General features: G+C 36.9%; 1 protein-coding gene across 2 annotated transcripts; it reads left to right on the top strand.

The window, feature by feature from the left end:
* Positions 1-5,600: 5,600 nt before the first annotated feature.
* On the top strand, positions 5,601-18,206 carry vps72b (vacuolar protein sorting 72 homolog b). Of its 2 annotated transcripts, XR_012371560.1 has the most exons (7): positions 5,601-9,934; positions 11,530-11,682; positions 12,203-12,326; positions 13,022-13,198; positions 13,281-13,425; positions 13,662-14,543; positions 17,162-18,206. XR_012371560.1 is itself a non-coding variant. In XM_073872205.1 (6 exons), the coding sequence occupies exons 1-6, from the start codon at positions 9,818-9,820 to the stop codon at positions 14,092-14,094; spliced, it is 1,149 nt and encodes a 382-aa protein (XP_073728306.1). In that variant the 5' UTR covers positions 5,601-9,817; the 3' UTR covers positions 14,095-14,645. The 2 variants fall into 2 exon arrangements, 1 of the variants encoding a protein (XP_073728306.1); XM_073872205.1 differs by lacking the exon at positions 17,162-18,206 and having other exon boundaries at positions 13,662-14,645.
* The last annotated feature ends 662 nt before the right edge of the window (positions 18,207-18,868 follow it).

An 18,868-nucleotide genomic window follows, 5' to 3' on the forward strand; every position in this document is an offset into this window, starting at 1 on the left:
ACTATAAAACAGTTAAATAATACAAGAAAATATCTAATATGACTTACTATTACCACACAGTTCATTTTCTACATGAATTAATTTGTATTTAATTGTATTAATTTGTATTTAATTGTATTTATCATCATTTTACTTAGGAAAATCTAGTTTTCAATAAATGTTAATATTATTATGTAGAAATTATGAGAGTTAATATATATTACTACACCAAAAAGTCCTTTTTTTAGTGCATAAAGAAATGGAGTAACTTTTTACAATATCCCCAAAAACGATGAACCTTTTTTGCTATCAAGCGGATATTATAGCTGGCTTTATTTAGATTACCTTATAGACCCTTTTACTGTTTGTACACAATGATGACGTGGCAACGTGCGCATGCAGTTTGGCATCGGAAGTATGGCAAGAATCAGCAGTGAAGCAACAGACAGAGAAACTTTTTCATCACAGCTACCAGATCCGTGTACTATTGTGAAGTGGATAGAAGACGTTAGCAGATGGACAAATATAAAGTTGCCAGATACATACACTGTAAAAAATGTCGCTGTAATTTTACGGTAAAATGCTGGCAGCCGGGTTTCCAGCAGTGCACCGTAATTTTACGCTTTTATTACCATATTCTTAATTACGGCTGTTCTGTAAATTAATGGTTAAATACCGCAAGCATGTTTCAGCTGTGCACCGTAGTCCTACGATTTCATTACGTATTCTAAATTACAGTTGTTCTTTTAATTTACGGTAAAATACTGGCAGCAGAGTTTCTAGCTGCATACTGTAATCCTACTGTTTAATTACCGTATTCTAAATTGCTGCTTTGTAATTAAATAAAAGAATGGCAAAGAGGAACCATAAAATTACCAAATAGGTTTATATTAGTATATTATATTAGTGCAATCAAACGCAACAAACAGACATTTTGATGCTGGGAAACGATTTTAATAAACTTTCTGAGTTGCTAACACGTTGCCGGAATAACATCACTTTTGTTGCCAAAATGCGCGTGCAGGCTATTTGATCACGTGGTCTGTAAAAGGGTCTATATGGCTGAGTTACACTCTGGGGGCAGGTGGTGCTGGGTGGCGCTGGGAGGGGTTCTTGGCTCATAGAGGAACCATTGTGGGTGCTATATAGCACCTATGAAGTACCTGTGTAGCACCTGTGTAGAACCATACTGTGCTATGTAGAACCATATGTGGTGCTATAGAGGTGCTTTATGACCCCCGTGTGGTTCTACATAGGTGCTGCATAGATGCTGTAGCACTGAAAGTGGTTCCTCTATGATTATGAGCCAGGAGCCACTTTTGGTGCTATTTGGCACCGTTTGTTTTTAGAGTGTATGTTATGTTGCTTCAGTATAGCGTTAGTATTTTAACCTATTTCTATTACATACTGTAAATGTGTCCTGACGTGACTGATCAAAGTACTTAGGAATTATTGCACTCCGGTCATTACGTTATAATGCAATAAGTTATTGTAAATGATCTGCACCTCACTCAAGTACAAACCAGTTCTCAACACGAATCTCCCACCAATCTGCTAAATGTCATGACATTTGTTCGAAATCATCATTATTGTAAATATTGACTTTAGCTTATGCAAGATGGATTTATCTGTTTGGGAAAACAGGGCATTAAAAGGATAGTTCGTCCAAAAATGAAAATTTGGTCATTTACTAACCCTCATGTTGTTACAAACCTGTACACATTGTTTTTGTTATGATGAACACGAGGGAGGATATTTTGAGCAATGTTTGTAAGCTAGAATACTATACAAAGTCAATGGTTCTTCTGATTGCTTTAATTACAAACATTCTTCAGGGTATCTACCTTTGTGTTCATCATAACAAAAAAATTTAGCCTATAGAGGTTTGTTACAACATGAGAGCTAATAATGTAAATAATAACATAATTTTATTTTTTTAGTGAACTATCTCTTTAAAACAGAAAGAATTCAGGATACTCAATTCTACCTCATGAACCAAACGGTATGGGTGTATAAAAAGTTATTTGGATAAACACGGACATCAAATAACCTTTTTGGTTAACGTTTCCAGTCGGGCTAGCTAACGTTTTTTTAGGTTCCTGTAAATGTAGGGTTTTTTTAATGGCATTTACCTAAATTAACGTCCAGAGAGATATCTAAAGTTATTTTCACTTTTGTTTCTAGTAAACGATGATGATGATGATCAGCTTCTTGGTATTTCAAACCACAGCCTTTCTCAAGTTGAATTGCGTACTGATAAGGGGAGTCTAATGTGCATCAATGGTGTAAAAGTGTTAAAAAACTTTAAGCCAGATCTGCAGAGGTTTATTAGAGTTTAGTCATTAATTTGCAATTGTTTAGTAATGGTTAATATGAGAATTTCAAGGAATTGTTTACATGCACATAAGAAATTGTAAATGTGTTTGTTTATACGCGGAAATTAATTTTTATCATTGATAGTTCAATGAGTCAATCACGAAATTTAACAATGGTTTATTACACCATCTTTGTACTTTGACCCATCTGCTGATCTAACAACTCCCTACCCATCAATCAGAAAGTAGAAGTTACACTACACCCTGATTTATGACCCTTCAACAATCAATTCTGCTATCAGTTAAAGGACAGTACTGTCTCACACTTTCAATTTTAAAATGAAATGGAGTATATAATGAGTTTCTGATTTTTTATGTGCATCTTTGCCTTGCTTATCCTTGTGTGCTTACGTTGGCTTCAAAAAAAAATATCTTTGAGAAAGTTTGTAATGAGAGGAGGAAACTGAAACTGGTTTAAAAAAACAAACCTATTCAATAGACAGGGTTTTTTGTATTTTAATGGCGGAGATCAGGTTACAAGGGGAAAATAAGTCCTCTGGGAATTTTTGAAGATTGATAATACCGAATATGTCATATGTTGTAAAGTGAAAACTGATATAGATTTTTTTACTGGTTCGCTTTGCTTAAAATGTTTGTTTAATATCGTGAGAGACCTTTTGTCAGATGTTTATAAAAAACAGAAATTACTGATAATTTTTACAAGGTCACACAGGCGCCGAGCATGTAGGCCCTATTTACCCCCGGATGTATTTACCAGGAAATCAGGATCGCCGGACACATTTTTAAAAGATAATCTGTAGACACGATCTTTAGTGTATTCAAACACACGTGTTTTTAGTACTTTATCAATGTGCACGAGGAAGATGCCCGTGGCTCTTATGCATACCAAATGCAAAGTGTCATGGTTGGGGAAAATGAATGCCTTGTTGCAGCATGCTTGTTCCTGAATTGGTAAGATAACCCTTCATGCAAAAATGTAAATATAACATTTTACTCATGATAAACTCATAAATGAACACACAATATGGAGATTATATGTTTAATGCATATAATAAAATGCACAGTCAAAAAGACATGATGAATATAAGGGACTGTAGCCAAGCCACATTTTGTTTGTCTGTCAAATAACTTTGCATACTGTATGCTGAATAAATTTGTTGCAATGGCGTTCTGGAGTTGCAACTAGTGTTTTGCCCTTTCCTGGACATCAAGTCAAACCTGTTCATTGCATTATGCTCAAAGATAAGATCAAGATTAATGTTTTTAGTTTGGTTATGTTGTTTCAATTTGCTTTTCCTCACCTGCACAACCTTGTTTTAATGCAAGAAATGTTTGCACTGATACAACACTCTTTGTGCTTGTCACGTTAAAGTTCTGGTTAATGTTGTATGGAACATTCCAAAAAACATGCCATTACAGGTTTAAAATACCAGTTCGGATTTCTTTATCTTTCTTTAACAGGAAATTGTACTGCAGCTGATTCATAGGAATGCACTGTTGTCAGACTCTGTGTCCTGTTTAAATAGACTCAATGTTTTCAACACACCCTCAATGGTGTATTTAGCATATTCACACAGTTTGAGCTTAAATTTTCCTTTATCCTTATCAGCAGTTTTGGATTTTCATTCTCAGGTTTACTACAAGATAATATGATTTGACTGAAGAGGTGACGTTTCTTGAGAAAATTCCTTTATGAAAGCTATGCATGGGGAAATGCAACTTTAAAATAGTTTACTTGCAGTTTCCAGGGTGTAAGAGCAAATAAGGAATAGTTGAAGATGGGCCGTGAACATTTTCGAAAATAATGCACACCCACGGCGTGCCATTACACCGAAGTCAATTATTCCACTTACCACAAACATTGCTCTGCTGGTTATTTAAAGACACCAGATCAGGTGTGCATTGTTCAGAAAAATAATCAACAGCCCTGGAACATTTCTCAACCAATCCGAATAAAGCATTCAACATGCCCGTGGTATAAACAAAAAATAATTTATTTCCTGTAAATACAAAAATGGACATGAAAATATCAACAACATGGTGCTTATCTCATAGACCTTATAATCCAAAATGACATTGACCCCGACCTTGACTGTGAAATTGTGTAACTGTAAACACGTGGGAACTTGTCACTGTTTGGTTCCCACAGTCGACTCTTATTTCACATTTCTGTTTCCCATGCAGGGCTAAGTTGTCAGAAATGCACTTTTTAGTATAGGGTTTGTTGTCATTCTCACCTGAAACCTCTTGGTGCTTTAAGGTTTCGATCTGACCCCACAGAAGATTACAATGTGCAAACAATGCGCAACATGTCAGTATGTCATGTGATGATGTCACTATCTACTGCATGACAGAGCATGTACTGTTTGTTTAATTGGAAAATACACCCAGGTTGTTTTGTTTCAAATCTATTCCTGATGGCATTTCCGTGGATAAAGTAGCAGCTTCATACTAAATGTTTTACAAAGCAACAGCAAACTAGAAATTTATTAATCTTTGCTTACATAGAAACCATTGTCAGAAAGCATTTCACCGTGACGTGCTATATGTGCTGTTGGCATAACACTGCAAGTTCCAACAATACTTAAAATTCTCTTTCAATCTTATTTTTCAATCATATAACTTGCATACTGTACCTGCATATATGTTTGTCGTCATATAGTTAAGTGACAGTACGTGCATTGATCAGAGTTTCACACAGATATAACGTTTTATCATCATGCACTAATGCACTAGTGTATAATACTAATACACTTATATTTTTAGGTGTGTTCATCGGTAATATGTTCAGGGTGTTTTCAAAGAAGACAACCAAAATTACATTTCTCTTTTCATTTCTCTCTTATCTGAAACTATTTTCATTGGACAAAAGAAATAGAAAACACACCTCTAAAACCCACATCAAAGTTTGTTCAAGTCAAAGTGTTCATAAGCATGCAGAGGCACATGTAAAGGTATGGTTTCTTGACTTTGATGCTTTCATTTTCTAGCTGTTATATCTGGGTTTTCTTTTTTTTTTGATGTTGGGTATTGTGGGTATTTACACTTTAATTTAAGAATTACACGTACCTGGGACCAAAAAGAAAAAAATCTTGCTCCTTGGCCTGGAATGTCAACTATTTATGTATCACCCTTGTCATGAAGTTGAATGAAGACACTCCTATACTTTACCAGTGTACCTAAATGGTACCAGTAAATTCTCGGGCCAGCATCATATGTCTAAATTTCAGTCAAAACCTTGCTATTGCATCATAAACAATCTGAAAACAGGGCTTTAAGTGTAAAATACCGAACTTGTCCTTTGGGGAGTCGAGACCAAGACCATAAAAACATGTCAGTTTTCATATTCATGATTTAATATCACTCCAGTTAATAATCAACAGTTAGGCCTACAGACTAAGCTAGATTGGGAATTGTTTAGATAAGCATTCTTAAAGTCTTAATATGAACTATGCTTTTACGCTCATTAAAAAAATCCCTACCACACGCATCATCTTCTGCCTATTTTTCTAGAGATAAATAAACGGCTCTGATGGCAGTATCTTTGCATTGTACCATGGGATGTCATTTTCAAATAATGCCCGTCAACATTGCATTTTATTATTATTGTTATGTGTTTATATGAACATAAAAAATGCGTTAGTCTCGAGAACTCGGTCTGAATTTACGAGTCCTCCTCCTTCCACTGTGGTCCGAGACCGAGTCTTTGAAAGAAGAAGTCCGAGACGAGTCCGAGATCACTACATATTAGTACTTCAAAGGTTCATATTGGCAGTTCAAAGATACATATTTGTACCTAAATGGTACACATTAAGACCTTTTTAAAGGGTACTTCCCCAGTGACGGCTTTGTACCTTTGTTTTTAACAGTGTATGCTTTACAATCTGTGATGCAAGACACTTTTAAACTGATTCATAAAATATATTCACACTTTGGGTTATCATGAAGTGAGGATGTACACAAACAGAAGTAGGCCTGCTGCAGTTTTTGATGAGTTTATTGCTTGCTTGCCAGTCCTAAAAGTCTTCATTGGCTGTAAATTTCCATCAGGAAGGATATATGGGTGTGCAAAACTTTTCAGCGCTGTTGCCTTAGAAACATCATTATATAATTACCAGTAATCATCATTGTCGCTGTTTACCCATCATCAACATAAACTGTGTATTTGCCAGGCTTCATTTCTTCAAACTACACTGACACTGTAGAATAAACATTTCATAGTATACATATACAAGAAAGTTACTTTTCCTGTTACAGAGAGACTAAAGTGAGTAATGCACTGATTCAATCATGATCTGATTCTTAAAAAATGTTTTGGCAGTGTTACGGCTCTCTGTTTTAAAATAAATAAAAAGAGGTCATGATGTGAGCGAGGGGCTGGACGAGATCTTGCGTCACCATGGTTTCAGACGAGAACATTGTGTTCTTGGGTCAACCCCCTAGGCTTTCAACAGGCCCAGACAGGAACTCTGGCCTTATGTAATGCATTTGACGTGGACACTGATGCGAAAGACAGGAATACAAAAGAGACAATCAATTTGCACTGCCCAAAATACTTTAACTTTGCTATTTTAATTTATGTATGTATGCTAACTGGGTCGTGCATACATTGTTGTGAAACTTGATTTTCTGTATGGTGCTCATTGTGTTATTAAAAATAATTGAAGCTGACACTCTCTCTCTCACACACCCTCTAAACACAAACATTTGAATAGAAAGACCTTTCTGCACCATTTTAAGCGTAACTCTGGAGTTCTGGTGCCTCAATCTCCTTTTCTTTCCTGTCATTTAATTTCAATTCATCCTATCGGGGTCTTTATCATTCAGTGATGTGTGGTCTACATACCAGACTGGGTTATGTTTGGGAGGGAGCAGTGCCGAGATGTACCACCCACATTAAGCTCGATTACAGCGTGTTTTCACATTCCTGAGCTGTGAGGTCAACTCCCACTGTAGCTCTTAGGATAATGTGTCTGTGTTCAGAGGGTCCCAAACAACTACGTATTTCATATGGTACCAATCACACGGCGCACTGTAGAGTCTTTGAGCTACGTACCAAATAACAACAAACAAAAATCATTCAGTTTAGTGCCAATTTAGGGTAATACGATGTTATTGGCGGTCTTTGTTTTGTATTCCCTGAATGAAGGGACTCTCAGTTTCATCTCAGTTACACAGATGTTTTTGTACTCTACATCGATAGTAAGGAAGACAACTGATAAAACAGACATCAAAGGAACAAGAAACTGAATACCATTCCCGACTACAAAGCTCTCTTTGAGGGCACGGCTCCCAAATCGGCAAAGCCGAAACTTGCTTCTTCTTTACACAACTATTGTAGAAACCTCAGTTAATTGTGGACATGATCCCAGAACTGTATGTTCTCAAGCAGGAAATGTCGTAATCTGGCAGGGAGAAGGATTGCATATTCTTTACATTCCCATTGTATAAAACCTGTATCGAATCTAGGGGGCATGTCCTAAAATTCCCGTCTTCCTTATTCTGTCTTGAACAATTGCCAGCACACCTCTACCAGGAATTAACTTGAAAGCGTAGGAGGATAAAAAAACAACATGCCTGCTCTCTTAGTCAGGGAAATAATTCTTAACTAAGTTAGAGCTGTTTCAAAACAAATCCATATAAACCATAAAGTATTTCAAACATTTAAAGCATTAACTTCTTTCTTAGATACTGCCTTTTATTTCCCTCACATTTTGTGTTTTGTTAGTGTTTTTAAACGTTTGCTATTGGATAATAGTTGCGAATGGAAGAGTACTGCGCAGGGGTGTGTGCACAAGTTTTACCTTTGGTTTTCAAATGAATGTAAATGTGTTGAGATGGAATGGCTTTTAATGTTTGCTTAAAACACACACTGCAGCTTTGTTCCAAGGACATCCGCATTCTGTCAACACGGCATTCATTAATTTCCCAGCACAGACCGACTATTGACTGCAATAGATATAAAAAACATGTATCTGCTTTCATTGCAGATGTATATAGGCTTAAAAAGTTTTTTTGGAAAGGGAATTTAGATGTAAAAATAAAGTTTTAAGACTTTCCCTTCGTGTGGGTGTTTGGTTTCAGCTACTTCATGAAGATTTGCCTTTACAATGTTGTGTGGACATTCCAAAAGTACCTGTAATTCTTTTGCTTAATTCACACACCTAATACTGTTTAAATGACAGTGTTAAAATGCAAAAGTTTCCTTTGCAGGTTGTGGTGCAGTTCGTGGAAAATCCTTGTAGTGACAACAATATTTCAATGTGTGTCTAAGAGAGAGAGATCTTTATGGGTGGCTAAACATACAAGTGTACTTTAACCTTTCCCACACAGGAAAAAGGTAAACAAATACTGGACCTCGGAATTCATGTGATCTTGACCCCTTGGGGAATTCTGCCACTTAACCACAGCTGGAACCAAAATACATTTCTATTTTACCAATGTGCATTGATCAGTAAAACAATTGACCGTTATATTAAGGTTTTTCCCTGTGGACTTTTTACAAACTTTCAGCTCCATGTTTTCACATTGGTGAAACTGTTTTGGTCTTTTTATGGTTTTATGAATTTTATTGTAATTGCCTGCAATTCATTGTGCAGTAAAAAAATCATAGGCGTACAGTACCGGACACTTTCAAAGAGTTTGGATCGGCTTATCTTGTGGGTGGTCTATAAACAGATTCGACCTGTTGTAAAGAATTAAATGAATGCACAGCTCCTCCACACTTCTGCAAAACTAGCAGTGACTCACTCAGAATGTGACTGTGGATTTGTTTGTTAGTCTTGAGAAAAATGTACGGCATTATAAAGTTCATAGTTATAATTCTTTCAGTCCTTTGTCAAGAAAGATTCATGGCTTGTCAAAAGACAACAGAGTGGCCATAGAATGCAGTTGGAATGCCGCTGTAAATATACGTCGGAAATGTTTTGAATTGCAGTTCATTGAGTTGCATGAGGTTGCTTATCATCGAAACCATCGTTAAATCGATGGCTGAGTCCAATTTAGCAAGCTAATTTGCAATTATACATACATTTGAAAATAGGATATGTTTACTGATATAATTTGTATTTGCTATGTGACAGATGTGTCACAAGACGTTTAAGAGGAAGAATCTAAACAGAATCTCATCATCACAAGGGTTACTTTAGTTTAGTGTCTATCTGTATTTGACTTCTGTCTCCACCTGGCGACCAAGAGGCGAATTGCAGCTCTATTAGTTTGGTCTGAAGAAGACCCCTGCATCGATTACTCCCTGAATACCTATTAGACTAGTAACGTTAAGTCTGACATTTACTCAGCTTTTAGGCTTAATTGAAAAAATCTTTGTTTACGCTCCTCGTTGATACAAATTATTTTGTTTTGGTCATCACGCTACGCAACACATTTGAATATTATGACATTTGGTTTCTGGTGCCTTTTCAAACGCTGATCTAATAAGTTCTCATATAATTTAATGTTATTAATATAGTGTATAATATATTTATTACACAACGGATGTTAGTATGAGTTTAGCTTTTAGCCGGGCTCCCCGAAAGACCGCGGGAAACCGCATGTCGAGACTGCTGGATGCAGAAGAGGAAGATGACTTCTACAAGACCACCTATGGGGGATTTCATGATGTAAGTATTGCAATATAACCATTTATAGAGATATCATCAATTCAGTTGTAAAACATTTATTGTTTAAGGCATGCATGATGAACACGTGAAATGTTATCTATGAGAATTTGCCCTGTTACTTTTATTGCCCTGTAATGAGTAAAATTATATATTGCAAGCCAAAGAATCCAACAGACATATAAATTCTATGATACTATATTGGAAAATGTATAATAGGAACAAAAACTCATATATAAAACAATATGTTTATAATAGGAACATGTAACAATGCTGATATTATATAATAAGAACAAATACACATATACTTTATAATGTATATAATAGGCATGAACATTATAATTTTTGATACTATATAAAAAGAACAAATACACATATATGATATACAATGTATGTATAATAGGAACATTACCATCATTACACTATATATAAAATAATCATTTTTTGATACTATAATGAGAACAAATACAAATATATGTTAGGAACACATACTCCATACTCATATATGATACTACAGAAGCACAAGTATGAAAGAACATGTACACTCACCTAAAGGATTATTAGGAACACCTGTTCAATTTCTCATTAATGCAATTATCTAATTAACCAATCACATGGCAGTTGCTTCAATGCATTTAGGGGTGTGGTCCTGGTCATCTCCTTAACTCCAAACTGAATGTCAGAATGGGAAAGAAAGGTGATTTAAGCAATTTTGAGCGTGGCATGGTTGTTGGTGCCAGACGAGAGTATTTCACAATCTGCTCAGTTACTGGTAATACAACCATTACAACCATTTCTAGGGTTTACAAAGAATGGTGTGAAAAGGGAAAAACATCCAGTATGCGTCAGTCCTGTGAGCAAAAATGCCTTGTTGATGCTAGAGGTCAGAGGAGAATGGGCCGACTGATTCAAGCTGACAGAAGAGCAACTTTGACTGAAATAACCACTCGTTACAACCGAGGTATGCAGCAAAGCATTTGTGAAGCCACAACACGCACAACCTTGAGGCGGATGGGCTACAACAGCAGAAGACCCCACCGGGTGCCAATTGGGTATCGTTTAAATGCCACGGTCTTCCCGAGCATTGTTTCTGACCATGTCCATGCCTTTATGACCACCATGTACCCATCTTCTGATAGCTACTTCCAGCAGGATAATGTACCATGTCACAAGGCTTGAATCATTTCAAATTGTTTTTTTGAACATGACAATGACTCACTGTACTAAAATGGCCCCCACAGTCACCAGATCTCAACCCAATAGAGCATCTTTGGGATGTGGTGGAACGTGAGCTTCGTGCCCTGGATGTGCATCCCACAAATCTCCATCAACTGCAAGATGCTATCCTATCAATATGGGCCAACATTTCTAAAGAATGCTTTCAGCACCCAGTATTAGTATGGTGTTCCTAATAATCCTTTAGGTGAGTGTATATGATACTATATATGTAAAATAGGAACATATACTCCATACTTATATATGATACTACCGAAGCACAAGTATGATACGAAATGTATATGTGTATAATAGGATTAAATGCTGAATGTTTTTTATTTTCAGTCACGTTTAGTTATTTGGTTACCTGTGATTTTTTTAAGGTATCAGGCGATGAAGAGTATAAGGGTGACCTCTCTGAAACTGAGGACGAGGTGGACAGTGACTTTGACATTGATGAGGGTGATGAACCTAATAGTGAGCATGAGGACGATGGACCACGCAGGAAGACCAGAGTGGTGACCAAAGCCTATAAGGTATTCCTGAAGAATCTGTAGATTTATCTTCTCAGTATTATACTGCCTCAGCGAGTTGCTCTATACCAGGGTCTCTAACCCTTTTGTGAGCAAGGGCTACAACAATGGATAAAACAATCTGGAGGGCTACTTTTTGTGATATAGTCTACTCAAAACTTTTTTTTTTTATTTAATTTTACGCATTGATTTTTAATCATTGTTTAAAATGTTAACATACATTAAAGAAGCCAAGCTAATATAAAAAATGTGTAATAAATAAATATCTAAATTGAGGCTTTTAACAGAATGTGCTTTGGTGGGCAACTCACAGACTGTGCGGGCAACCTGGTGCCCACGGGCACCATGTTGGAGGCCACTACTCTATACGAAAGGCTAGATATAGTCTTTAGATGTGGTTCATATTGAAATAGTTATTAAATCATCTCCTAAATAAAACAGATTTCTAAACATTTTTAAACAAATAGTGTTTTTCATATATAACACACAGTTCCTGTAATTCCAAAATCCTTTATTTGTGCAGGAGCCTGTTAAAGTGGTCCGGCAGAAACCAAAACAAAGAAAACTGACCGAACTGCCCAGGAGGACAGACAAGGCAAAAACTGACAAATACAACCCCCCTGAACTACAGGAGGACATCAGCAGAAGTGAGAGTTACTTCTTTCTCTAAACACAATCTGCCCAAACACTTAAAAACATGTGAGGAAGTTAACTAGGTAATAAATTTGTTGATGCACTAGATCAACATACTTGAATCCACAAATCTGACTCTTCATTGTTAGGGTTGAGTTATTTTTATTTGCAAAAACAAATGCAAAAATATCTACAATATAAACAGAGCACTTTCTAAATATTTACTCCCACATCCTACCAGGATGTGTAAGACTTAAAAATAGTTTCAGTAAAGAGAGTAAACAGTCCATCATTAACATTACTCAACAGGAAGTGAGTGGACATACTGTAATTAAGTGTACTAAAAAGTATGTTTACAAATCGACCATAGTAAGATTGCACGTGTAAGAGCAAAAATGACTGTGTTGACAAACGAACTACAATGTAATAAAAGTTTTGATAACAGATTTAATCATCACTCCGTCATATCCTTAAAACATTATGCTGCTTCATGTGAATAAGATGATACCATAAAGCTATAAAGCTATAAATGCTATCGCTTTCTATATGAATCAAGTTTACATCATGACCTGAAATAACACCAAATGTGTTTGTGTCAGCAGCACACAATCCTGGCAAATATTTGAGCAAACCCTTAATAATCATCTTTTTAAAGATAAAGTCTGATAAATTGTAATTTAATTCCCAAATCAATTCTTACGTCATTTAGACAGGAAGTCTGTGCGTCAGTCTACGACAGAACACACGCGACTGACGTACCTGAGGCTGCAGGAGAGACAAGTTGCTCCACGTCGAAGGAAGGGCACCAGACATGAGCGACCTTTGACCCAGGCTGAACTTTTGGCAGAGGCCAAGGTCACAGCAGAGATGAATCTACGATCACTGGGTAAGAAACAAACATGCATTGAGAATTAATTTCTCTATAAATGTTAAAGGCCTTAACATGTATTTGTGTGTTTGTATCGCAGAAAACTATGAGCGTTTAGAGGCCAATAAGAAACGGCAGGTCCATATGAAACGACAGTGTGTGGGTGCTGTTATACGGTATCAGTCTGTGCTCATGCCGTTGGTGTCTGACGTCAGTCTTAAAGAGGAAAACGTGGATGTTGAGGGGTACTTTACCTGGTTTCTCATGTCTTACACATTTTATGCACCTGCTCACCTGATCTTGGTTAACTTTGGACTTTTCTTTAAATAGGGTGTGGTATGACACACATGCATCTGTCTGTTTTTATTGCTCAGCATGTTTGTAGATAGGATAGAGTCAGATCTAAAGTATAAAGGCATGACTAACATAGTTTTTGTATTGAATATACATATAAAAATGCTATCCCTCATCTCCTTACTAGGTTGGACCAGGATGCCCAACTAAATCCAGGACCCCAAGTTTTCTCCCAATCAGATTCAACTCCTGCTGCACCACCTAGTGTCCAATCCACCAATGCTTTTTCTGTAAATACACCTCCACCAGGAACTGCCAAATGCTCCCGTACCTACATTACATTCAGCGATGATGAAACCTTCCAGCGCTGCTTTCCTCAATCCCCAGCTCCTCGCATTCCCGTCCAAGAGGTCTGCCCCGTTACCCATAAGCCTGCGCTCTATCGAGACCCCATCACGGACATTCCTTACGCTAATGTACAAGCCTTTAGGATCATCAGGGAGGCTTACAAAAAATATGTGGCTGCTCACGGCCTGCCCTGCACTGCCACAGCGACTCCAGCTGACACTTCTGTGAAAAATCTCAGACAGAAGATCGTTATTAAACAAGGGATGGCGTAAAATAAACAAGGTTAAAGATGTGAAAAGGAAAGAGGTCGCCCAGGTCAGACAGTGTAGGTTAATTGAAGTTTCACAAATCTAGTATTTAGTCTGTTCTTTGGTGTCATACGACTGCATTAAACTGTTGGCTATCAAATATCTAATGTAATACATTTTTTAAACTAAAACTTTTTCTTCAGCCCTAATGAAGAATCCAGCTAAGACTAGCAGAAGCTGGTGAGTTGGTTTTGGCTGGTCTCCCAGCTTGGTTTAAGCTGGTATTGCTGGTGTAGCAAGCTGGTCTTGATGTGTTTGATCACTTTTTAAGCTGGGCTAGCTGGACTTAGCTGGCCAGGCTGGAAGATCAGCTGAACCACCAGCTTTGCCAGGCCCGGGAGGACCAGCTTGGACCAGCTACTGCCACCTTGAACCAGCTACCAGCTTGTGATGGTCTTTGCTGGATTTTTCAGGTAGGGATTTATTATTTATATTTGCATTGTTGTATTTGATTGTAAAAGTGATGTGTTTATGTTTAAAATAGCATAATAAATTGCGATTTGATTTAAAGTAAATTTAAAGTAGTACTTTATTGAAATTGTGTTTAGTTGCAAAATTGCCAAAGCATTATAGATAAAAAAGCAATGACAAGAAAAACACAGTGCACAATAACAACTACCAAAAATATGGTAGTTAAAGAAGATAACTAGATAATATTGAAGTGCCAAATTGGAGCTGAATCTAGTGGGCGGGGCAGCATCACTTGCGCAGGCGCAGATGTAGTTCGTTTAAACTAACCGTACAGCGTGTGTCAAGTACTCCGGAGTATCGCACGGTAAGAAAACTGAAATTTAAGAAAACCTGAACTTTAATATGCATATAAAATCTTACATTTATCGCTGTCTCGACGTGACTTTCGGGAGTAGTTCAACGTTCGCGTAAAACACTTGATAGTGCTAACATTCTCCCATAGATATATACACTAGATGTCGCCTTCTAAGCATGCGTCAAAACCGCCGCCATCTTAGAACAGGAGTCTTACTTTTTTTCTGGATTCAATGCTAAATGTAAGAAATATAACAAGGAATGAACCCAAATGCAGACGTGACAAAAATAAGTATTTTATTAACAAAAACAGGGAAAACAAAACCCACGAAGGGGCAAAACAAGACAGGATAAATGCAACACTAGACTGACACCAAACTTAACATATAACAAACTAGACTATACAACTTTCAAATACTCACAGATGTAGAACACGACAAGGATAGTAACTAGACGCACGAGCACAGAACAGCAAACACAAGGACAATAAATAGGGAGAACTAATGAGGGACACAGCTGAAAACAATAACAAGTAAGGGAGCGGGTAAAAAGTGACGCAGACCCGGGAAATGCGTGGTCAGAATAATTCAATACTAAAACCACGCATTTCCCACATAAAACATGGTACTGCCAGGACCCTGAACACAAAGACTAGAGCCGTTTCTCAATACCAAGTACGCCAAACTCGGACTTGTGTCCTTCGTAGTTCGAACTTGCAAGTTCAGACTCGGAAGAACGAACTTCTGACGCGAAATGCATTCTGGGAAACTTCGCTGTCATAAGTCCACACAAGTCTCCTCTGATGCATCCTCGATAAAATGGGCGGATCAAGAACACATCCGGGGATTTTATGTGAACTTGGGCTTGATGCGAACTTTGAATTGGAACAGTACTTGGGCCGCGACTGATGACGTTTCACAAGTCCACAAGAACGCAAGTACAGACAAGAACGCATATTGAGAAACGGCTTAGATCTAATTTAACACATGATTCAGACGGGTCCTGACACTAAATACATGTCTGACTGTTGAAACGAACCAAAGGAAAACCAAGAACATCGCGTCCATAACGATTTATGGTGATTTTTTTTCTGTTACACCATTGCCTACATTGACGCTGATGCGGGGTTCCCCTGTTTCAAGATGGCCGCTCTAGTTGACGCATTCGGCTCAATGAACTGACGTAGCCAAGGCGACATCTACTGTACGTATCTATGACATTCCCCCATCCCCCACAAGTGGTGCGTAGTTCAACAAATTATTGTATTTAAATATTTGTTGTGCCTGCACAGGTACTGCTGTCTTTCGAGAGATGCACAGTGTGCTGGAAAAAAATCACTGTGCCTACTGTAAATAATCTGTAAATGACCTATTTTAATTATACTCTGTATTAAAAACAACATGTTTGTTGAACCTTTCTGTTTGTCCATGTCATGGTAATTTCTTCCTTGCATTTAAAACTAAAACATATTGTTTATTTATTATTATCCTGTGTTGTATCGTAATAACTGTACTACACTTTAGTTATTGTTGTAATAGTTTTTCTGCATTACATTACTTATGAGCAGTGTTGGGGAAAGTTACTTTTAAACGTAATACATTACAATATTAAAACGTAACTAAACCCTAAACCAACTTTTTTTTAGTTAATGATCTGTAAGAATAGGGCTTTATTAGTGACGTTCGTTGATTTTAGTAAGTTTTTTGACATTTGGATATAAAGTGTTTCAATACTACAATATATGGTGTAAAAACGTCTGAGTGCTGCTCTCTTCAGGTTAAACAGTGGCTACTGCAGTTGAATTTTCCTATTGGATGTTGGGTCTAAAAAATGACTCGTGACGTCCTTGTTACGATCTCACCTCACACCAGTTCGTCCCCTCTATCTCCTTGGGATCTGCCCACTTTTCTTGCATTTTTCAAATATTGCCAGTGGGTGGAGTCAGGCTTTGACCAGGGGTTTAGTTAGGCTTTAAGTTACTCCCAAAAAAAGTAACTAATTGCTTTACTTAGTTACTTTCATGGAAAGTAATGCTTATGTTATGTTACTTTCACTTCAGAAAAGTAAATTATTACATAATGTGCATTACTTGAAATGTGTTAACCCCAACACTGCTTATGACAAGTTAAAAACATGTATATAAATACTCTTAATGTTGTTGTGCTCTTGAGCAAGGTGATTCATCACAAAAGCTGTTCATATGCGATGCACTATATAAAACATGTAAACAAGACAATTAAGCTAATTTATTCTTTCTACATTTTAGATTTTATCATCATCAAGTGTGGTCCAAAGTGCAGGTTATCATTACACTTTCACTGCTGTTACTGTACATCAACAGTAATCAGACGTGAAAGTATTAGTGCACATTTTAAAATGTGTAAAAATCCAGCATCTGGATTCTGGACAGTCTCCATTGCCAGCAGCACCACCTTCATCCCCAGCATCAGCATCACCACCTCTATTCTCAGCATCAGCAGTACCACCTCCAGGATCAGCAATACCACCTTTACCCCAGCAGCATTATGCCATTATTTACCTGCGACTGCTCGTAAATAATCAATATTAATTATTGTTTTATTACTATAGAAAACTGCCAAACCATTTCGCCCAGCCATTGGAACTTCTTCTTACTTGTAAACTTTTTAAATATCTGTAGTGGAGTATTAAGAAAGAATGCAGTAATGCAGACAATATAATTAAATAAAAATAGTGTACTTTTACTTTTCTTAAGTAGAAGTACTAAAGCTTTGGAATAAAAATTTTCCAAAGAAAAACACTGATAAAAAGATACTTGAAAATTTACTTTTATGTAGAAAGTAAAACACTTAGGCTAAGTAGTGTCTGCCTCTATATGCCATACTTAAAGAGCATAATACAAAGTATTTTAGCATGAAAGCAGTATTTTTCAATGTGTGACAGCATCCTCCTGTATCATAACTAAATCTCTGCCGCTTATAACAACTCAAACCGTGTGAAAATCCGGTAAAACAAGAAGAAAATAAACACGATTGACATTATATATTGTGTTGTATCTGTGTTCTTCCAGTCATTTCGGGTATGATAATAAACTGTAACAATACCATAAGAAAGTTTAATTTTGCGATCTGAAACCACATCAGCTCACAAATGGTTTTTAAAAACTCAACTTCTGTTATAATGTGAGTCTGAAGCAAAAATATGTTTTTAATCCCATTATTTCTCCTGTTTTGATGGTGTGCTAAACTAGCATGCCAGCTAAGCTAACGTGCACCTGTTAACAGTGTGTTTTAGATATTTAAAAAAAATGGGTTAGGAATTATTTCGAATGGTAAAGCTCATTGAAATGTATATTTTTTATAAGAAAAAAGGTATTTGACGCAAAGTCAAAGAAGGTGAAGTAAGACATTTAGGGGTGGTTTCCTGGACAGGGATTATCTTAAATCAGGACAAGGTCTTAGTTTAATTAGAAAATATAAACTAAACCTAACCTAAAAATTACTTGTTGTGTGCATTTTGAGTAATTTCGAGTTTTCGGACACTGATGTATTTTAAGATATGTCAGTGCAAGTTGTTTTCAGTTTGGACATCTATTAAATTTATTTTAGTCTAGGACTAGTCTAGTCCCTGTCCGGGAAACTCCCCCTGAATCAAAGAAAATAGGGATTAAGTAAGGAATAATTGACGACGGGCCATAGAATTATAAGAAAATAATGCACACCAAGGTGGTAATGCGGCACGACGCGAAGCGGAGTGCCGTTACACCGCAGGTGTGCATTATTTTCAAATAATTCAAAGGACCGGAGTCAATTATTCCGCTTATACCACGGTTACCACAAACATTGCTCTGGTGCCTATTTTTAAGACATTTGAAAAGTTAGGTGTGCGGTTTACAGAAAAATAATCAACACCTATAGAACATTTCTCAGCCAATCAGAATGCAGCATTCGACAGACCCGTGGTATAAAACAATGTTAATTGATAGTTGTCTGTA

The sequence above is a fragment of the Misgurnus anguillicaudatus genome, chromosome 10 (genome assembly GCF_027580225.2).
Source record: "Misgurnus anguillicaudatus chromosome 10, ASM2758022v2, whole genome shotgun sequence".
Lineage (NCBI taxonomy): Eukaryota > Metazoa > Chordata > Actinopteri > Cypriniformes > Cobitidae > Misgurnus > Misgurnus anguillicaudatus.